Source organism: Agelaius tricolor, unplaced genomic scaffold (assembly GCF_023055355.1).
Source record: "Agelaius tricolor isolate 1412-34295 unplaced genomic scaffold, bAgeTri1.0.p SCAF_9, whole genome shotgun sequence".
In the NCBI taxonomy this organism is placed as follows: Eukaryota; Metazoa; Chordata; class Aves; order Passeriformes; family Icteridae; genus Agelaius; species Agelaius tricolor.
The window spans coordinates 12,071,263-12,095,205 of NW_027269269.1; the positions used below are offsets into that span (position 1 = coordinate 12,071,263).

General features: G+C 34.9%; 1 protein-coding gene across 1 annotated transcript in view; it reads right to left on the reverse strand.

Moving 5' to 3' along the window:
- DEUP1 (deuterosome assembly protein 1) overlaps positions 1-23,943 on the reverse strand; it is a 40,018-nt gene that overhangs the window by 12,021 nt on the left and 4,054 nt on the right. The window contains exons 3-11 of the mRNA XM_071432775.1: positions 22,601-22,696; positions 17,289-17,423; positions 14,275-14,388; positions 11,654-11,866; positions 7,476-7,621; positions 6,757-6,862; positions 4,962-5,159; positions 3,887-3,973; positions 1,193-1,392 (exon numbers count right to left, since the gene is read on the reverse strand). Of these exons, the coding sequence (XP_071288876.1) occupies positions 1,193-1,392; positions 3,887-3,973; positions 4,962-5,159; positions 6,757-6,862; positions 7,476-7,621; positions 11,654-11,866; positions 14,275-14,388; positions 17,289-17,423; positions 22,601-22,696 (1,295 nt within the window). The remainder of the gene's footprint in view (positions 1-1,192; positions 1,393-3,886; positions 3,974-4,961; positions 5,160-6,756; positions 6,863-7,475; positions 7,622-11,653; positions 11,867-14,274; positions 14,389-17,288; positions 17,424-22,600; positions 22,697-23,943) is intronic.

Here is a 23,943-nt window from a genome sequence, read left to right on the forward strand (position 1 = left end):
TTTACAAGTATTTGTTTCAGCAACATCTTCAACATAATTTCAAACTTCATAGGAAATCAGCCATACCTGCCACTTCCAAAGATGGGTGTATCTGTGTGTATATATATTCATGCATTATGTATATGCATATATATATATATATATACTTATATTTATTATAACATATATACATTTATTTATTTTTATATACATATAAATAATATAATATAATTTTAGGCTATGGAGCTACATTTATTGGGATGCTGCTCTATTTTGCAGAAAGAAAATATTTTTAAATTTTGCCAAAACCTAAATGTATGAGTTTGAAGTCTTAACATGTTCAAGTTTGGCTCCAACTATTTCAACTTCACTTCACAGAACTATTTCATGTTAGTGCTATCATATCAGTTCTTTATTACAAATAATCAGTATATTTAGCTTCCTATTAATTTTATTTTCCTGTACTTTTAAATACTGCTTAGCAGGGTGTTGTTTTTTGTTTTTTTTTAATTGCAATGGCATGATTATAATATGTTTGAAGGTAATTCATTGGCTCACTGAATACAGGGAAATAAGAAGAAAGTCATCACGACAATGCTTTCTATGAGTCTGAATATTCTCATTATTTTTCCCTAACAAGGAGTTTATTGTAGTAAAGACTTACTCAGAGCATCTGAAATTACGTTTCTGTTAAAAATCAGGTCACCCAAGAACACTGAAGCCAGACAAGGCATTAAAATACATTTAATGAAACTTCCAACAAATGAAACTGGAGGACACAAAGCTTTTCAGCAGGGCCTATAGTTCAAACTGCTTATTAAGAAAACCTCCCGTCGAGAAGTTTACCACTCATGTTGATTTTTCTAGCCTTTCCTTGTCTTGTTTTTATTTGGTAGTAAAAAATACAGTCTGCTCTACCTTGCAAAACCTGGAACTGAGGATAGCTTGAGCAGCACATAGAAAGTTTTTAAAGTTTCATGTGCTAAATCCTAAAACAGATATTAAACATTTCAGGGACTTCATTTATTGCCAATTTCCACTAGCCATGCAGAAAAATGCAGGAAGTCCTTACAAACATACTAACTAGATCTGATAGTTATATTGGTGGGAGTTCTGAATGAACAGAAACGGCAAAAAACTTGACAGTTTGGCCCAGTCAGACCTTCAAAACACTTACAAGAAGTTTCATAAATGTGTACAATCTAAATATTACCTCTCTTCCTTTTCTTGCATCTTTGAATGGGATTGGCAGCTGTGCTCTGTTTCTCTGTATGTATCCATGCAACTCAGTATCGATGTTTCTGTGTCATTTTGTGGTTTAGCAAGGCTATTTTGTAGTCTTAAATTCTCATGTTTCATTTTGTGAACAGAAGCTGTGAAATTTCCATGTTCTTTGTTACATAAATCTATACACTGTGAACGGAGATAATGCCATCATTAAGTAGTTATTTTTTCCACAGTAAATGGGTATATTTTTAACAAGCAAACACAAAACAATGTTCTATGCTAAAGAAAAGACCTAGCTACCATATATAATCATGCAACATTTAGGGCAAACCAAGAGAATTGCCTCCAGAAAAAAAAAATCACAGTAGATAAATAGAAAAGAAGGGATAACAGCCTCTATAACACAATAAAACAAATTAAAATTTCTCAGCAAACATGCATTCAAAATATTATTGTTGTAAATTTATCACTTGCTTTGTAGAACTGATGACATAAAAGCAACCGTAACAGCTATAGCTGCAGACTCTATTGCTCCCTCCACTAACAATTCCTCCAAAAATAACAAGGAAACTTATAGGAGTTAATTACTACACTAGATACAGAGTATGTGTACAGGCTCAATTTATTATGTGTGTTGAGAAAGTCACCTTCAGTTTCAGAAGCAGTGAGTAAAGCCACATCAGCCCAGTGCTCTCTGTCCTTGCCACTAAACCCTGCTTCTCAGCTGGGTTAGCCCACACGGTGTGCAAGGCACAATACTGAAAGTGCCAGCCACAGGTGCACTGTGAGCAGGGGCTAAAGAGCCCCATCCACTAGGATATCAAGAAGGGAAGATGGAGATTAGCTCTGGAACTTGTCTAGCCAGGATACTCTGTTCCTTTTTTTCTATCACTTAATCCACAAAGCCTATGCTGCACACCTGAGCCAGCTATTTTGGAACTATCTCTCTGCAGAGTACTGCACTGCATTGTGTAATATATTTGCAATAACAGTATACTGTCATCACCAGGAAATTTTCAAAAGGTTTATCAGATTACATACAAAAGACTAAAACCCCCTGCATTTCATTAACTTGTGCTTTCATATATTCCTAGATCTACCTTATTCTCTGGGAACTCAGTAACTCATTACAGATTTGGTTCTTTGTACACTGCTGGCACAACTGTGCTCCTGCATTTGAAAGCTTGTCTATTCCTTGCACTGATTTGATGCCATCTCTTCCTGTGAACCTTGCATTCCTCAGTTTTAGGGTGAATTTACGAGCCAAGCTGGCATGGAAATGCCAGAAGGTATAATAAAATTTAATATTTTGTGCAACTATGGGTTCAGCTATGTCTCACAAGTGGGAGGAGTGGCAGAACCCAGGGAGAAGGACAGCACTAAGTCATCCTACCACCAATAGCTCTCGAATCAGCTGTAAAGTTATAATTGCATGAACCTCAAAACTGAGCTGGCCCAGCTACATTGCTTTTGACATCTAAACCCTGAAAGTAACCCTGCCTGATGATGCATTGCACCATACTGACTTAGACTGGCACTGGTCTCAGAGGTCTGTGTAGTGCTGCACTGTACAGCACAAACATGTCCATAAAAATCTCTCAAATCCCTGGAATCTTAATATCAAATATATCACAATCTAATGTTTAGATCCTCACAATACATTAGTAAAGCAGCAAAGAATTTTTAAGTCCACAAATCTACTGAAACATGTATTGACCTTGGTATGTGTAGTAACTGGATTTTACTGTTAAAATATAACAAACATGTGATGTCTCCAAGGACCCTTGTCAGACAGCTCTTCTCAATCTTCAAGAAAAGTGTCACTGCAGAGAAGAATTAGACATGCATAGACACACATCCATCTGTGCTTCCACAATAATATATCAAATATACACACACAGATATCCATAATTGTGTGTATGCATGTGTAGGTAAGACATCACTGATGGACATCCATGCTGTTTTAAGGGTGTGGGTAAATGTAACATTCTTTCATGACAATTCACAGGCTACAGATCCCCCCAAAATATATTTACATCAGTATTTCCAAACAACAGTCCAATGGGATTTTTTTGATACAGTAAATGCAGATGTTCTGTAAGAAGGGGATCTTTTGAAGCTTTTTGTGGAAAACAGCATATATACTATTTATTATAACTTCACAAACCATAGTTCTAGATGATCTTATGGCACACTTTTTATCAATTAAATTTTAAAGCCCTGCTGTTTGGAGAGATATAAATACTAGACTCTGAAAATAAGCTGGGTGGGAGCAAAATGTGTCAGTTTTTTACACTGCTATTTAAATACCATGTGAACAAAGGGGTAAGATATTAAAAAAGGGGCATATTTTTGTCTGTGAGAATGATGACTGTTTAAACTTAAATAAGGGGTATCACTTACAGAAAAATAAGCTCCCAGAAACTGTTTAGTGTCTAGACAATTACTGAAAAATTTAACTTACTTGTAGTTTAATACAATTAAGGTAAAAATTACTCTTAGCTATACTCGTCTTCAGGCTGTGTGTGAATACCACTTGGTTTTGATTATGTTGCACACCTGATATTTGTTTTTTTATTTAATGTATGCAAACCAGAAATCTCTAAATCTGCCATGATCTTAATCTACATTTACAATAAATATAACTATTCCGCATACTTCATAGGTTAAAAAAATTTACCGTGCAACTTTCACACTCCTGGTTTTCCACCATTTCTTTTAGATGTGTGTTTTCAGATTTGATAACTTGGTAATGGAATTCCAACAACTAGGAAAAGATTAAGATCTTAGTTAAATACAAGAATATTACTCTCAACTGAAAGAACACTGAGTACAGATATATTTAAGCTTAATTTTACAAAATGTGCATTAGTAACTACAAAACTTACTATAATATTTTTAAATCTAGCAATACCAAAGTAGGAAGAAGTATTAAACCATCTATAAAAGAAATACAAATACAATACCTCTGAATTTATTTACCTTTTTGAAAGAAGTAATGACTTAGCAAAACAAGTTCACATGCAGTTACTACATAGAAAGAGGACAGATTTTATGGGCCACTGAAACTAGATGAAATCCTATTCATGACATCTAGAAATTATGTCTATTCTTTTATTGATACAGAAATACCTGGTAAAGAGTGCCACACAACAGGAGGTATCTCTCATTTTCCCCAAACACTAACTTTACTATTGTCAAAAATAAAGTATTACTTCAATCACAGTTTTCCACATGTAGTGACCCTTTCAGAAAACACAAAGATACCCAGAAACCTCTAAAAATGGTGATTCTTTTGTTTTACAAACTAAGTAATGAAGCTGACAATTTTTTTTAAAACAAAAATTTTTCATGAAATCCCCACTAGTATCTTACAGTTTCCAGCTATAATATTACTAGAATTTTCTATGCATATTTGTACCATTCTTCAAAAAGCTTTGGAAAACACTGAAAAATTAGAAACTTAAAGCATACGTAATAACAGCAAACTGGAAGTTTTCAAGATCTTTTGCATGTTAAAATGACAACTAGATGTGATGGTCAGAATGAATTTCTATTTGGAGGTACAGTTGACATTTACTGGTGATTTCTTGTTCCAGCATCAATTTGGCTGCTTTTGTAATACTTCACAGATATTACAGCACCACTGATAAAAACTACAGCAAGAAATGGGATGTCTTTTTTTTCACAGATAATGAATGTCATTATCAATAGTGGAGTAAAATGATGTGGGCTGCTTTTGCCTACTTGCATACCTGCTGTTTTGTTAACAATTTGTGTTTTGTCTCTAACTCCATTTTTAACTGTCTTTCCAGAAGACTAGCTTTCTCCATGATAGTTGCTATAGTGATCTCCTTCTGATGAAGCTCCTCTGTCAGGTCAGAGATTTCTGTCTTCATTCTTTCCTGCTCAGAGCAATGGGACTGCTCCTCTCGATAAACATGGTTTCTTATCTGTAGCAAATACATTTCAAAAAGAAAAAATGCTGTGCAGTAAATATGATTGCATCACTTGCTACTTATCAGTGACTTTTTCTGCTGTTGCTTCCAAGACACCAACTCTTCTAACTGAACAAGAGATTCTGATATTGTAAAATAAAATGTCTTTGGAAGTCAGTGCAGAGAGCTTTGTTTATTTTTACATATTTTCTCACTTCTCTTGTACATTAATTTGCTATTTAGTATTAGAAATGAACAAAGTACAACACACTTCAGTTAACCTTTTAAAAGAAAGTAATAAAAATCATGTATAGAATTAGAATTCATGGTAAAGAATATCCAAGAAAATATCCATTCAATAAATTTAAGTATGATTTAGTTATAATGCACTTAAGTCTTAAAAAAGTTTGATGAAGCTTAAATTAACTTAGGAGCAATATAAATAAATCAATCTAGAGGTTCTTTAATAAGAAAATATGTTAGAAATAAAGGGTATATATGGAAAATCATTTTATGAGAATTTTTCCTGCCATTATATGTTAAAATTTAAGGTCAAACTTTCTTCAATTCCTCCTGTGCAGAGTTCTGCAAAGTATCAACACAAAAATTGTTTTCCTAATCTTTCTACTATAACCAACAATTTAGTACTGACATATTTTTTTATTGTATAAGAAACAGAACAACAAAACCCAGCATAGCAACCTTTGAAGATATTTTACCAACTTTTTGCAGTACTATACACAATGAGTAACAAATTGCATTCTGATTTTATTTATGCAAACAGCACAGAAATATTAGAATTTAAAAAAAATAGATATAGATGCAAAAAACCTAAGGGCTAGATCATGACTGTCATGCCAAAACTGATGAACCCAAGTCAGATGCATCCAAACAGAGACATTCAAAACCCACGTGGTAAGCATTCCTGTAATTTGCTATAGGTGGCAGAGTGATTGGACCCTTCCAATCTAACAATTCTGTGATTTTGCTTAAATTGCTACTTGGCAAAACCACAACATGCTTGTAGGATGAGTTCTGAGCATCCTCTACTTCCAAAGTATTTTAGCCTGCCAAGCCATACACTGTTCCACAGTGCCATGCCACTGCTGCTTGCTCACAGCCCTTCTGAAATGTGCAATGCAATGTGATGCACAGCTCCTAGGAGAGAGCTCTGCCCCACACTGTGCAGCAGGTACCTGGGTAAGCTCAGCCTTGTGTGAGCACCTGCCACAGTGACTTGTACCTGTTATCTGTTTGCATATCCTACCTCTGAGACCACCTACAAATTACAGCTTAGCTCGACAGCTTACCAATTAATCGGAGATTTGGAGGCTTTCTTAGTTGCATGTTATCATCTGAACCACAATAATGTGTAGGTATGTTCTCTCCCATTATTTCATTGAAGTAGGTAGGCACAGAAGCAGAATGTCAGTTTTACAGCTACACAACTAAATGCAACCATATACGAAATCTTTTTCATATAAAAACTTCAAGCTCTCCAGTACCAACAATGCATTCTCCTTCTCTCTACAGTACATGCACATACCCTAGCTCAGTACCCTCTCCTAAAAGTCTTATACTGCAGTTAAGATCTGGAAATGATATGAAATACCTTGTTCAGCTCTTCTTCTTGGCATTCTTGACTTTCTGCAAATAGCAATAACTCAGGGTTTTTATTTTCTAGTTGCTCAGTAAGCTGAACATGAGATGACTGATGCCTTTAAGTAAGAAATAAACAAAACATGAAAAAAACAGAACATTCAATACTCTTCACCTTGTAGTAACCTCTCCACAGTGTAAAACTGTAGAACATCTGCTTGCTGATGAAAAAAATACCCCCAAACATAACCAACATTTGGCCTACACCAGGCTAAATTTTGGGAGATCAAGGACAATACAACTATGTGCAGAAAGACTCCTGAAAGCTCTTACAGACTGGTATTTCATATAATTTGAAATGGCTACAGCAGATTAGATAAGCCCTAGAACCATGATGATTTTATCCAAAGGAGATTAGGGAGAATCTTAGTTGCATTGTTTCCAAGTGTTTTAATGCGGAGAAAATGGAAGACTGTAAAGATATAGGCAGAAATATCAGAAATGCGTTGATTTGTAAAAATCTAGCCATCATTAAAGCTTTTTAACAGAGTCTGCATCTATTGCCTGAAATTTTCTGATATAATTGTCAATGGAAACATCCAGCTAAAATTTAGAAGCTGACATTTGAATCCAGAGTATCTTTTCAAACAGACTTAATTTAAAACAAATGTAAGAAAAAAGTCATTAGCTGAGAACTACTTGTTAATTTAAATAGGTCTTCACCATCCATACCTTATTTGAATTTCCTGTATATCTTTATACTCTTTGATTTTCAATAATTCTATATACAACTTTTGGCATTCAAGTTGTATCTTTCTCCAGAGACCATCCCTTGATTGAAGCTCATTTCTCATGTTTGAGATGTCTGCCTCCATGTTCTAAAGAAACAAGCAAACACACAAACAGTTAAATAAAATTACACAGCTTAAAATGCTGTTTTTTAACACATCATATTCAATACCTGTATATACATGATCTTAATTTCAGAAAAACATATTGCTTCCATGTCAGTTCCTCTCATCTAAAAATCAGATTCTGAATATTCTTTAGCCCTTGCAATGTTCCAATGTATCTGCTTCTGAAATTATCATTGGAAACATAATTCAGAAGTTCTTTATTGTACTAAATGCATCTAAAATATATAGCTTGGTTGTTTTAGCAGGTTCTGCATCCTGGAACATGTTTCACATGCCAGAATTGGTGCTATAAGTGGCTTCAATTCTTCATTTCCAAATTTATAAACTTTAGAAACTACAAGGCTGCACTCTTAAAAACTACTCCATCTGCATGGAGCTAATTGCTTATTTAAATGAACATCACAAAATTTTCAAACAATCAAAAAAAAGATTTTTCTTTGGGACTTGACAAACCTTATTCTGTTTTATCTTTTATTTCTGATTGATAGTGTGTTAGACAACCTGAAGACACATACTACATTTGGCATGATAAAACATGAATTCCAAAAAATATCAGAATTTCCAAAAAATATACTGAAAATATACTAAGTATAAGAAATTGGAAATATAACCCACAAATAACAAAAGTAACAATAACAATCAGTGCTTGCAATAGTAATATCCAAAGAATATGTATTGCTTCTCACCTAAGATCCTACAGCATGTTTCAGATTGAAAAAAAAAAATTATTCTAAGGATATTGATCCTTTATCTTTCAAACTATTACACTAAAAACATTCCAATTTTTCATAATTTCTTCATTTTATTTGAACATAGCTTCCATCTTTAAGAGCAAAAATAAAGCCTTTAAAATTTCAAAAGAGAAGTGGATTCCAGGAACTGCAGTGGAACTGCAGTGGAAGGAGGAACTTCAAAGGTTTATTTCCCCTAGAGGCTCCTATGAGAATGACCCTCCTCCCAAGAAGCCTGTGGTCTTCCTCTGGCTGAAAGGGTTGCTGAAGACAGATACGAAGTGCTTTTGCATTTTTTTGAGTTTTCTTTTTGGGACGGCTGCATATATGGACTCATTCATCTTATCCTTTGTTACATTAAGACCAAGATAGCTTTTTGAAACATCAAAATGCAATTCTGAGTATATTCAAGTGAAATAAAGCTTAATAAACTGTTAAAGTTGTTGGTAAGACTTGCTTATTCTCTTCATGACTCCAACATTCAAGAAATAGCCACAATTGTTTTATAACACATGAACCTGGGAGATGGTTACCCCTCTGACTTCATTCTAGGGTGGATAAGGGAAATGAATTCCACACAATTGTGTGGCAGAAATCATATTTTCTGTGATAGACTGCAGTCAGCACACATATTTACATAAATTTTATTTTCCTGTGAATTAAAATAGTAGCAGGAACAACAGTAGCCACAGCAGCAGCTGCAATAATAATTGAAACAGAACTTCAGGTCAAGAGTTTCAGTTTCACATATCAGTTAAAAAAAATTAAATATGCATCACTTATTATTTTAGAAAATACCTACTGCATCTGGTTGAAATGAAAATTAATTTTGAAGCAGAAAACTTTAGTATTTGTTTAGAAAATATCTCATATAAAGAGTCTATTTCAAGTTGAAAAAATCATTAAATCTTTCCTTCTGTGAAAAGTTTTGCTTCTACTAGCTTGCCAATCAAAATGAAGTCCCAAAAATTTCCTGATCAGCACTTGTTCTAATTCTACTCAAAGCTGTTTGTGGTGGGTTGACCCTGACTGGATGCCAGGTACCCACCACAGCCACACTGTCACTGCCTCTCCCAGCTGGACAGGGCAGAGAAACAAGAGAAATGCTCTTTGTTTCTGGAGAGAATGACAGGGAGAGATCACTCACCAGTTACTGCCAAGGGAGAACAGACTCACCTCAGAGAAATTAATTTATTGCTAATCAAATTAGACCAGGTTAATGAGAAATAAAAACTAAATCTTAGAACACCTTCTCCTCATGCCTCCTTTCTTCCCAGGCTCACCTTCACTCCTCAGTTCTCTACCTCCTCCCCTCCAGTGCTCTGTCAGACATGGGGGAAGCTTCAAGTACCTTCTCACAGAGGCCATCCCTGGAGTGCCCCCATTACCAAAACCTTCCCAACACAAACCCAATACACTATTCAACCTTTGAAATATAATTATATGGTGTATTTTTACATTAATTAGTATCCAGTAGCTGACCTAATGCTGACTTTTCAAGAACCAAGACCCTTGTGTGTTATTTTCAGGTTACCTCTCATGTTATGCCTGCAGATAAGTTTGTCAGATAATTCATAGGGTAGAGAAATAGACTGAAGTCTCCATTTAGATCTTTTAAACTTTGCGTTTTCTGTAAAGTCAACAAACTGCTCTTCCATACATTTCACTTTATTATTTGCTAATTAATAGTAAAAGTGAAACAATTAGAAGCACACTGAAATGATCATAGGCATAAAGGAATATATGAGGCTCAACAATTCTTGCTTTCATTGCCATCAGAGCTCTCCACACCAAGATTCCCATCTACTCCTTCCTCTGCTACCCATATCATGTGCAACTATTGCCATCCTCCACCTAATTCTCCTTCACATAAACCTGCTTACTTTTTCTGGCTGACAACAGGCCTTGTAATTTCTTCTTTCTCATACAGACATTCCTAAAAAAATATTTTCCCTGAGCTACTCCTTTTCATCAAACATTGACATCAGTGTTTCCCTTATGCAGCTATTTCCAAATGCAGCTTTTCTAACTAACATAACAGCATTCCACACCACCAACACAGTTATTCTGCAACTTTCTGCCCTTCAGATGACACTGTTATGCACATCCAGCTCCACTTCTACCTAAAGTGTCTTCAAGCTTCCTACAGCTCCTGAACTCTCTTGAATACATGATTCCAAAATTCTTCCTGCTTGAAGATTTTCTGCAAGGTGACGGCACAATCCCTGCACCGTACAGCTTGTATCCACTTGCTCCGACTGCCATGATTTGTTACACTGCATATTCTAGTCCCACTGCTTTGATGGCAGCCTTTTTAACAGGCCCCAAAACAGAAGTTTTGCTTGCACACTGATAAGTTGTGCACAGGCAAAAGACTCAATGAACTAATGTGCAAATGGCATGTATAAACTTGGCTCTTCTGACAACACAATCTGAAATTAACCTCTGCCACATATATGCTAATTCCTGTAAAGTATATTGCATATGCTGTTAGCACTCTGTGAGACTATCTGTACACAGAAACAAATCTTTCTCCAAAAAGACTTGAAGTTACTATACACCATTCAGTATATTACTGAACCTAGAAGTGCTTAAATAAATAAGCAAAAGCATAACTGATATATGTCACCAGAAAAAAAAAAAAATCAACAGGAATCTCATTCCTGATGTGTTTCAAACGGAGATAATAAAAAGGTTGTAAAGATCTTGTATTATCTCAATCTTGTCAAAACTCATATACCATGACCAAAAGAAGAGGAGCAAATGGCTGCCTTCATAGATCAGTGCTATGCTGAAAAACAGTGAACGAGGGATAAAACCTGATGGTTATTTACAATAGCCAGAAATGTAAATTTTTTTTTAATTGACTGCATTATCTCCTTTCAAAACAAACAAAATATTGCATACATGTTTGTATATACTTATTTACTAGTTATATGGCACAATGAACAACAAGGTGTAAATCAGATAAAGAGATTTTACAGAAGTCATTTATTTTCAAGGAACCAAACTAGGGGAAGTTCTAGTAGATGCCATGGATATAGGAGAGTTATAAAACCCTAGATACATAGACAAGATAAAAAATATACTGATACAATTCAAACTTATTTCTGTTTTACCCAAAAACTCAACCCATACTGCTCCCAGATTATTCTGTGCTCAAGCACAGAATACACTGTGTATAATAATGTATATTTATGTAGGCATCTCATCTTGATTTTCCAACATTAATTCCACAGTCATCATAAGAAAACATTACTACCTGGCACTGATTTTGGTACATTTTTAGATCCTCACGGAGTTTCATGTTTTCCTCTGCCAGTTTATTCTTGTTTCTTCCTATTTCATTCACAATTGCCTTTAGCTTTTCAATAATTGAATCATCATTTTCACTTTTGGGCTGGGTATAGGTAATTAGCTCTTCTTGGTTTTGTTTCTTATTGCATATTTGGAGTTGATAATTCTGGCTCTGCCTCTATAAAACAAGAAAATATTTTAAATTAAACTCAATAATTGTATGTAAATTGCTGGAACCAAATCGTTACTACTAAAATCGTAAGGCTATTCCTGTCTTCACCTGGATTTGCTTAGAAAAGATGATACAATTCAAACAGTTTGAATTACTTGCCCTCAGTTAGAAAAAAAGTTTCAAAAACCTTCAAGGGCACGGGAGTTTTTCAAGGATTTTTTCTCCTGTGCTGTGTATTTTCCTAATACTTAATGTTAATGAGCCTCAAATGTGAAAAAGGTGATTATGATGACCTACTCAAAGCAGTTACCTGTGAGAAATAATTTGAGAGAAATGTTCCTCTTTGATACATTGAACTCAGTAGGAGCTGTGTGTGTGTGTGCCTCAGGATAGATATTAACCTTTGACTAGAGGGCTACCATTACACAGGTCATATACAAACAGCTCAGGTACTACAGGAACTGCACTTCTTTGAGATCATTATCCTTAAACTTGGGAAAGAATCATTCGTACATTTGGCAGAGTCCTAAACCCCATGCAGCTTCTTGTACCAATTAAAATCCTGAACACAAAACTTCAGAAAATTGGTATTGCCAGTATTTCTGAATCCACAGGCATTGGATTTCTATGAAGAAGAATTTCTTCTAAGAAGCATAATTACTATGGCAACTGTTTTTGCTGTTTCCCACTACTGGGAGATTAACAAGCAGCACTAATCTTTCAGAAGACTGAGAATTACTTGAAAAATGACAACAAAATATGACCTGGAAATCATACATCATGTGCAGAGAACAAGTTGGGCAAGAAAATATAAAGTTAAAATAAATAGGGTTAAAAATACCATATTTCACTGACAAGGATTGCAAAAAGTCATACTTTAGACAGTTTTCGATGTTATTGACTGTGTCCCCATAATTTGTGTTGGCTGAGAACCTAAGCAGAATGGACCACTGGCTGCATATCAAATAAAAAGGCAAAAAAAATTTGCAGGTTAAGTTTCATTTCTATAGATAAAAAATGAGGTCCCTTTGACATCCAAGTTATGGATTCTTATATATCTAAGTGTCAATATATCCTGTGAAAAATACACTGCAAGACTGCAACTGGAAATCAAAGATCTCATGAAAGATGAATTTCAGGCAAAGATGCAGGAACAATTAACACTTTTGAAACAGCTAAGGGTAACAGTCCATCAGACTTGGATTTAAAAAAATACTTGGTGTTATGTTACAGTTGTGAAGGAAATTGTCTTCAAAGCAAGTTCACTGATGGAATTGAAAGCTTCAACAGAAAAATGTGAATCATCACCCTCAGTACTCTATTTTGACTTGTCTAACTGTACAATCAACATGTCATCAGTCAATAGTTTTGTCTAGTCAAAGACTTGCTTTTTTAACACATTTGCATGAAAGCTCAATTGCTGGAATATAATGCTCTCAGCAGCTAAACCCAAAACATAACTGTCATCCTTGGAAACTCTGGATATGTGTAAAGAGTCTTACAGGAATTGTTAAGAAAGTGTTTCACTAGATTAAGATCCAATGAGCTTAGTAACAGTGGAAAAGGGAATTATCAGTGAGCAACATAATTGGCTTCCCCTTACTTAATCTTCAAGCTGTCTTGTGGTGCAGTCAATTTGTAAGTTATTTTCTGGGTTTTTTTTTAAGAGAAGGATAGGTCACCATGATAGAATTAAATAACATTTTTTCTGGATTAGAAGGAATTAAAAAAATAAAAATATGCAGTATCAATAGTCTATCTATAAAAAAAGCAATGAGCAAACTGGCAAGTAAAAAATAGTCATAAAGTCAACCAAGGAACTGCATAGTAACCAGAAGGCTGAAAAATATGAAAAAAGGGGGCTAAGAGATCCAACAAACAACTCCAAGAGTGATTCTGGAGTAGCATATGAAAATTCATTTTTCTGCATAACTGATGCTACTGTACATTTATGGTCTTCAAAAAAAAGAAGGCTATCAGATTTGAAGGAACTTTATACTTATGTCAATACCTCAATGGCATGCACTATTTACTTGGTAAGATACTTTTTAATAACTTGTCAAATTAATGGCATATTAGCAAATAACATGGAAAAGTGTATCTATAATATGCTTAAAAAGCAAAACGGAACAGTCAATGGTTTTTGCAATTGTTTGGGGTTTTTTTTAGAAATATTTACATTTCCATCATGATCTTTATTTGTTTTCTCACTTTCATGAGAAAAACTAAATTAAAATAAGTGCGTGTATCATAAGATCTTCCAGTATGGTTCTGCCTTACCAGATATTTACTACCAATACACAAATGCATTGTAAGATTCACTGTAATCCTAGTTTTTAAAAATTAAGTTAAAGTAAGCTCTAGCTGATCAAAGAGTTAATTTTCTTCCTAGAGCAGGAAGGTAGGAATTTTACCTGAAATAAATTACATTTCTCAGGCAATAATTTTTGTTGCATATCTACATAAACAGGGTTATTTACACAGGTTGTCCCGTGCTTCTCCCATTCTTGTGATTTTGCCTGAAATCCCTGAAAGACAGCAAAACAAGCCTAGTAAACATAGAGAAAATATTTCTTTTCCTCAATCTAAAGAATTTTGTAATTTGTATTGTTCTAAGAAATACCTAGTTTTTAAAGTAATACATAATCTTTCCATAATTTTGGAAATACATTAAAAAAAGAACAATTCTATCAACCAGCCGTCCAGTCACCCCCACCAGAGAAAGACCAGTCTTAAGGGCTACTGATCTAAGAACAGTGAGTGTAAACATAATAACTGAATAAAAACAATAAAATAGACATATTACTATGATACACAAATTGTATTGGATAGTGGTTCCTGTGACTTTAAAGCTGTATCAGTGTTGAGCAGGGTAATCAGCAGGAAATCAAACCCTTAATATTCAGACACAAAGTGCTCACTTTTCACCTTGGTTTTTAATGGGACAGCAGCCACATTGAATAAATTTTACCTCTTGCTCTCTTTAAAATTGCTGCTTCAGGTTCTGAGTTCATCTAGTTTAAACAAAAAGCTGTTTAAGAAATTGTATTATATTAGATTTATCTAATATTGGTTTTGTATTTTCACTTACATTAATATTTAGTGTATTTGAATACGCTTTAAACTCATGCCAAACCTTGTATGTTCACAAATATATTTTAAAGGCAGTACCCTAAAAATAAGCAAAATGTCAGTTACTAGAACCATTGCTCTTTTAGTTTGAAAATTCGGCAAAATAACAGTACACTGGTTTATATATTGAAAACTAATGGAAATGTTGTTTCAAAAAGAATGATGATATTTTCTAATTAATCTAAACTGGCATATTCCCCAAATTTAAAACAATAAGGGTTTTTTTTTGCTATTGAAGAAAACCTGACTATTTCTCAACACATATTAATACAAATCTTCTTTCATAGCTTTCCTCATATCTGCTTTGGCATTTATAACAGTAAACGTCTCCCTATTTTATAAAACATGATATAAACAGAGTTTCAGACTACTTAATGAGGACTGTAGGTTCAAGGCCTTACTAAAGCACTGCTGAGCTTAGTAGATTTTCACCACAGTAATTATTTCCTGAATACTCAAATTTGCTGAATATATTCCAAGCACCCATTTTTCATACTGCATAATTAATCAAATTATAGCATTGTCTTGCATTATTTTCACATTTTAATCTTGAGTAAGGTTATTCTCAAATTAGCTGACAGTAGTGATATATCAATGATAGATGTACAACCCATTTATTATTCTTGTAGTAGCTGATGTTGGCAGCTATGCTGCAGTCCAAAGCATCGTAGCTTTTCTGATGATGAGAACTTCCATGTGGAGGAGACAGCCAACATCAGACAGCCAACATCAGACAGCCAACATCAGCCAACATCAGATGGACACATCCCAACACAGACAGAGTTGGGATGTGTCTATGTGGATACAGGAACCTGAAGGTCACAGAAGTTAGTCCTATATCTTACAGAATAATGTACAAGGCAACTCCAAAATACAGATCCTAAGACCCTGCTTAATTTGGGTTAAAAGTAGGAGAGTACTTAAAATCTACTGGTGCTGAATTTCTTGATTTCAAAGTCCTCAAAGTGTCCAAATCATCTACATCATAAATCTACATCATAAACATGTAAGTCCTCCCCATGCTTAGAGCTGGGCAAGCAGCTCCCATATCAACTGGTTCCACTCTCCTTGCTTTGCCTACGTCACCAGGCCCAGCAAGCACGTGGAGCATACACTACTTTATTATGCTCTTCTCAAAGGATGGACAGAGAAAACATGGACTTTGTGATCATCCTATGCTTCATCAGATTACTGCTTAGACTGTTCTTCCCATAAGTGGAGGGCTTAGTATAAAAATCTTTCAAGACTGAACCTGAAGTATAATCTTCCCATGTTAGTTTTCTACCTAACAGACAAATGTTATTTTTCAACAGGCTCCAAAATTCTTCCTTTTGAAGTTGTTTCATTTAGCTCAGGATATCAGGAAATTTATCAGATAAAAAAGAAGCAGCAAAAATTAGCATACCTAGAGATGATATTGCTCAGTTAGAAGAAATAATACTGGATATCAGTTTCTGGCCCAGTGAATGCAGCCAGAGCCATTTGGAGAGAAGACACCACTTGCGGACACACTCTCTACAAGCTCTCTATCTTGCCTAACTTTCCCGCTGGTCCAATAAATACCACAGATCATATTATTCCACATATTATTATCATATTATTCCACTGATCATAAAGTAACCTCTGAGAAGTCAAGGCTGGGAATTATGAACAAAAATCAGTGTCTTCCTGCATTCAAGAATAAGTCCACTAAAATCCAGCCCATGTCCAAAGGGATAGGGAGTATGACTGAACCCTGTTCTCAGCATCTATTATCTAGTCCCCCAGCCAGTATGCTGGGTTCGAATGTATTTTTAAGTGCCCAGTCCTTCCTCATACATTGCCTAGGGAAATCAGGCACTGAGGTCAAGGTCATGGATTGCTTCAGGCATATGGGTACTGACAGGATATAGGTTTAACAAGCAGTTTTCCAATCCTAAAAACTTTTTTCTATGTAGTCCAATGTGCTCAAGGTTGTTCCTGAGGTCTATAAAACTTGAATTAATGATAGGTATTATGTGACAGTATCCTGTACATGTACAAGCTCTCATGCCTCAAAAGAGACTGTGTAATCCCTCAAAGGAGACTGTGTTATCCCGTATACATCTATTCATCAGGAAAAAAGTAAAATTTATTTATAGTAAAATTTACAAAAAATTTGCTATTAAATAATATTAAAACTAAGAACCATTCTTGCCAAAGCAAGACAATGATATAATTTTTGTAGAACAATGAGCAAAATAAAGTTTACAATTTTAAATCAAAGATTAGTTCTAGAAGCATATTAAAATTAAAATATAATGACAACTATTCTTACCTCAAGTTCCACGCATAAATCCCTTGGGTTAGATGATGTCTCCAGATTTTCCTCACATTTTTCTCTGCTTTCGAGCTTTTTTTGTTTTAACTGGTATGACTGTAGCTTTTCATAGCTGTGTATCAACTTTGAGAACTAAAAACAAAAGTAGAGTTGAACATGCAGAATCTATGAAGAAGGATCACATGGCCAAAGTTTTCTTTAAACTAGCATCACCAACTGCAGATTTACCATTCCAAATGTTTAATCAATGTAACAAAAAAATCAGTTAATGACATTAAAATCAATTAATAAAGTTATCACAGATGAACAAGATTATGCTCTCATATAAATGTTAACTAACTGTTCAAATGGGTTCATTTGACAGCTACTTAATTCTGCTGCAGCTCTCCATGGCATTGCTACCCACAGAGTCATTTCCTCTACGGTGTTCATATGGATTGTTCTATACTTGTTTACTGCCATCTTGTGTTGACAATTTAAAGGGTGCTTCACTAGTCAGAATGAAAGATTATCATTAATGTACGCTAAACTTGCGTGTTCTTTCTTATGATGAAAATTGTTGAAATGTTATGTGTGTGATGATGGCACTCTTCTGGTACCACTGTGTGGGTCTCAGAATTAGACACTAAATAGACAACAGACACTGCCTACATGTCACCATGAAAGCTTGGCTTAGGAGTCAGAGGCACAGAAGAAAAGGTGCCAGGAGAAGGACCAGCCTCTCCAGAAAAACAGCCAGTTTTCACATCAGTTTTTTCACATCACACTGCACAAAACAAAGGGTCTGTCTAGTGCCTGTTTACAGATTTGATACAGAAAAGTGATACTGTTTGCTAGGAACGTGTACATTTGGTTTTGAAAAAAAAATGCAAAGCCAAGGGTATTGATAAAGGAAACACTAAAAATACCGTCTTGTGGAAAGTTGAGAGAAAGAACTTTGGGAAGAGTATTATGCAGAAAAGAAGCTTCCAATAAATACTGATCATGTCTCTTGTTGTTCAGTTCCTTTACATTTAAATATATATGACTTTAAAAAAACCTGACTCTCACATAAAGTTCTTTGTATACCCAAACAAAATCCATAAAATCTCATATATTTGTTAACAGCTCAAAGTGAACTACTGTTTGGAAATGGAATGGAATCCTGTTGAGTCAACACTGAATGAGCAATTGAGGTCTGTTCAGATAACAAACATGGCAAAAAGAAGTCTAGAAAAGATACAGAACAGAAACAAATTAAAAATTAATCTGGAAACTTCCTAGACACATTTGAGATGAACTTGAGAATCATAATATGGGACAGCAAAAACTAATTGAAAAGATGACGAGAAGACAGATTGTCCTGGACTAGGAAGTTTTATGATATGAAGAGGCCCAGGCACAGATTTCACTAACTCAGAATGTCTGAATAGCAATTCTGTAACATGGGCATAACAGAGCTGAGTTATCACCTTTAAACCCAAATCAAAAGTCTTGCAGTGAAGCTGCCTATATTTGAAATTGACTTTGTCAGAGAACAGAGTTAAGATAAAATATTTAAAATGAGTCAGAGTATCCAGGCTCAAACAACATGGAACTCATTGACCTTGGAAGAAAGATATCCTTTTGCAAATAAGAGTTTTGCTCTTGAATATGTTATGGCATATGTGAGCTGCCTGGGAAGAATCAGTTCAGATAAGACGGGTATTGGAATGCTTATGCTAAAAAGGCTAGGAAATATAGTATCCAAACAACTTGGTAAATCAGTCCAAAATGGAACAGAGTGGCCAAAATGAGAACATTTAGTTTGAATCTTAGATATTTAATGACAGTAGGATATTAAAGGCAAATTGTTGTCTGGATGTTACAATGACTGGAAACCAGACTGAAAGACAAAATCCTTTCATTTAAGGCCAGATATTTGCTTTAAAAGGTCCAAGTTGTTCTGTTTGCATGTTGTGCATGTTAAAAAAAAATGAGGCATTTTAGTGAGTTCTGGGGTAAAGTCCATCTTAGTTTAGATTCCTGAAAGTTACACATACAAGCCTGAGATACTCTGCATCAGAAAAATCTGCCTGTAAATGCTTAGTCATTCCAGCTATCTTAAATTCTTGTCATACACTGACACAAATTGTATTCTGGGGGTGTCCATTTCTTTCTGGTGATTCTAAAGGAAGCTTGGATAGCTCAGACATAGGTTTTACATGTCTAAGTGAGGAAATTAGCTGCAAATTTCTTAGAGCAAGAAAGGATCCTTGTTCTTTTGCTGAGAGATTTCCATCACTTTCAAAGTCAGAATATTTACTAGGCATTAATATATTAAAATAAAAAAAGAAAAAGAAGGATCAAAGTAATGCAGATGAACCTCAGAAATTTTTGCTATTTAGTTATGATAAAATGCTGCATGTTTGAACGAATACAACAGTGTAGCCTAGGAGTTTCAGGTTATATACTAGGAATTATTTCCCTAATACAAGAAAAATATAGGTTTTACTGCATTCAACAGGCACACAATCAATTCAGAGGGAATACTGCTCATTAAACAGAAAAGAAATTCATTCTGAATAGCCTAGCATTCTGACAGCTAGAAAAAGTCATCCTTACTATTTTTATCACGATTAGGAAGGAAGAAATCTTCAGTGGGATTTTAAGAATACATCTGTTGAGAAGATACAATGCTATTGGTAAATAGTAACACACAATTTGTGCAAAACTAAATTGTAGCTCGTAAGATTCTACTGTTTAGAAGGTGGTATAACTTCCAAGTGAGAATAAGAACTGAAAGAAGGGAATCAAAGGAGATAAGGCAAAAATTAATATTGCCACAGAAGGTCTTTATTTTAGATAAGAGTTTGTGTAGCTCAGAATTTGGGACATTAAAGCCATTCCATTGCAGAAAATGCAGCCCTGTAATTCAAGAAAGAAATTCATTAATGAGATGTGGCAAAAGCTAGAGGAGCAGAGTGGGACAGTCCTGTTGTCTAGCAAAGGTGCTAGGAATTGTTCTGACAGGCAGACTTCTGTTTATCACATGGAGAAGCAAGGCAGGCCCCTTAACAGAGGCATTTAACAGTTTTCTTTTTCAGTCAAGGTGAATGAGGTGGATATTTCATGAAGAAATATGGTTTGGTCAAAGGAGAGGAATGGGCACTGGAAAATAAAATGCAAACAGCATCAGTGCTGGAACCTTTAGAAAGAGGAAGAGGATGACTGAGAGAATGAAATGTTTGGAGACATGGATTGGGAAAGTGACCTATATTCTTAAGAGCTAGAAATCCAAAGTTCTATCAAGTTTATCTTGCATAAAGATAGAAGAAGAAGCAATCAAGAAACCCAAAGAAAGGTTAAGTGGTCTGAGTGGTAACTAAAAAGGATAGTTTGAGGAAGAAATATAACCAGATTTAAAGAGAAAAGCTTGTAGGTTAGAAAACGACAGGTTCTTCAAAAATAAAAGAGAAAAGAGGTTGTATTTGCCCATGGAAAGGACTTGTAGGATAATTGAACACTCCAAAATTAAAAACTTTCTGAAAAATTGCCAGGACTTTCAATTTCAAAAGGTTCAATTTCAGTGAAGATATTAGCAACAACATGTAACATAAACTCAAGCATTTTTAGCACAGGATAAAAAAAAAATTAAGAAGTGAAAAATATAGCAGCAAATGTTATAAAGAAAAAAGAGCTTTACTATATTTTTGAGAATAGTTCTTTCTGCACTGCTAAAAGATACCTTACTACTTATACATAAAATGTAACACTCCTTTTCATTATGTGATGTTTATCTTCTCAACAATCATGCTAAGATGATGCTTTTCTGTAATTTGTGTAAATTATAAACCAGCTTTTATTTCTAGCTACCTTCCCAAATGATTAGAAGTGTTAATTACAAAACAGCCAAAGCATTCACTGCCTATTTAAAGAATTGTTTTCCAAATCCATTTTCAATTGTAAAAGAAAAGATAAATTAAATACAACATAACATTAAAAATAAGTAATAGATTTATTCATTTGATGGACTCAGGTGTACTTCTAAATTAAAATAATGGTACTCAATTTATGCAATCTGACATCACTATATACTAAATGTGGTGACTGGAAATTCTGAATTATAACACTACATCTCTGGTAGAAGAATCCAGTGAAGGGAACAGAAAAGTAGCAGGAAAAACAATGCAGAGTTGTGTACCTTAGTTGTTAAAATCTGAGAAACAGAATCAACTCAAGTTTGCTACGAATTTGTATTCATGATTGAAGTAGAAAATATTGAAGAAACAAACAGATAGGTGCAGAGCAAACACAGCCAAACTGCATCATAAAACCATAGAATGGTTTGGGTTGAAAGGGACCTTTAAAAGATCATCTAGTCCAACACCCCTGCCATATACAGGGACACCTTGCATTAGACCAGCTTGCTCTAAGCCCCATCTAGTCTGGCCTTAAACACTTCCAGGAATGGGGCATCCACAACTTCTCTGGGCAACCTTTTCCAATGTCTCATCACCCCCACTGAAAAAAATAATAAATTGTTCCTCAGGTACAGTCTAAATCTGCACTCAGTCAGTTTAAAACTCTGGTCCTTTCTCTCAGCCTGTCTCCACTGGAGAGCTGGTCCAGACCCTTCTGATCTTCTTCATGGCCTCCTCTTGAATTGCTCCAACAGGTGCAAATCTTTCTCCTACTGAGGACCTCAGAGCTGGACACAGCACTGTAAGTGGGGCCTCACCAGAGCAGAAAAGGGAGAGAAAAACCTCCCTCAATCTGTTGGCCACATTTCTTTTTATGCAGCCCAGGATACAACTGGCTTTCTAGGCTTCACGAACACTCTGAAACAAATAAAGCCAGAACCAATTCCCAACATCATTAATGTGGGTTACTCCAGTTTTGATACAAAGGAAATCTACACCTTATGGAAAGCTATCAGGCCATTTTAACAGTTGTGTAAATCAGGGAAACTAAAACCAGAAAAAGATATAGCAAAGACATGATAAGCACAGTATAATTCTTAAAACGCCTAACATGCATCAGACTCATGTTAGCATGAATCCAATTACTTATTTTATTCATTCACCAAGGCTTTAGTTTATTAGTCTGAAGTTAGGAAATCAAGTATTTGTCTTCATAACAGATGTCACATCCACATCAAAATCCATCCAAAGAGTTTTGACATGACAGTACATAAATTATAATGGAGCCTGGTAGGAAGATGTAGCCATTTGCCATTTGTATGACATGATTCATCTTTCCCAAATCCATGATGGCACATCTATACAATTTGGCATGTGTAAGTTTTTTATACTGCAATCACAAAATAATGAAACTGACATTTTTCTTACTTGAGATTTCAGTGCTTGAAGTTGAGTTTCATAACTCTGAGCCATTTCATTTTTAATTTTCTGTAAGTTTTCCAATTCTTGTTGAAGTAGTCCCACCTAAAGTTAAAACAAGCATTCAAATGTACCTTTTCTGACATTTTTCAAAATATGCAATTTTTGGGAAAGTAATTTGAAACTTTGAAAGAAGATCACTGCTTTAAGAAGAGATGTTAAAAATAAGTATTAAATTAGTAGCTTGATAATAGAACTGCACACCACAGACCTAGATTGTAAACATCAAACTAGGAATTTTATGGTAAAAAATCTCATTACATGCTGATGTTATGATTTAGTCATAATATTGCACAAGTCTGTCATGAAAGACCATTCCTGAAAGCTTTTTCAACCCAACTACGCTGTTCCCCACTGTGAAAATTTTCCTTGCTTGGCTTATAAAATGATACAAATTACCTTCCAGTATTTATGTACAAATTACCAGAAGACACTGTGGACTCATTTCAGCTCCCTAAGTGCAGTGCCATTTGTGACATCATAAATTATTACTGAGCTTCACAGCGACCTGAGAAATATGACAGAGAGCATACACCGCACCTGTGCTTTTCTGGAGGGGGCACTTGGAAGCTTGGTAGAATATGCTGAGGTATTTCAGATAATGTCTCTGTACAGCAAATAAATTGATGCTTTCAGGATGGGCGACTTGAATTCTTCTCTTGGTTCCTCTGACTGCAGGGACTAAGGGCAAGTTCCTAATTGCTCATTAGGGAGAGTCACTCCATTTTCAAAACTCCCACAGGGAATTTAGCCACCTAGCTCACACAAGGATTCCCTCGTGCAAAATTCAGCCAGCTTGAACTAGAACTGAACCCTATGCAAGGATTTCTTGATGCTTCTGAATAATTATTCAGAAGAAAAGACTGTGAAATACAGACAACATCAGGTACACTGGGGCTTTAAGTTTCACATGAAAGTTGAAGTAGTAATACATTTCAAGTCTTCACAATGAGTAAAATTATCATACAAAGACAGTATATTATGTAAAATGTTAAAAACCAGGAATAAACAGGAGTAACAAAGACATGATTTTGGAAACCTTTTTGAACTGCATTCTTCCATTTAAACTTTCCGATGAAATGAGAAATGCTGGCATTTAGAAAAAACACCAAACTATCTTTTTACAGCTAACCCGAGAATATTTGATGTAGACTTTAGGGAAATAGAAGAAATATGAGATTTTCAATGACATTTTTACAATCACTTTTCAGAACAGAAGCACACTTTAAAACAAAACACCAAGGATAATTAGTGACCTTTAAGGGGTGTTTGGTATTTTTACATGATAGAAC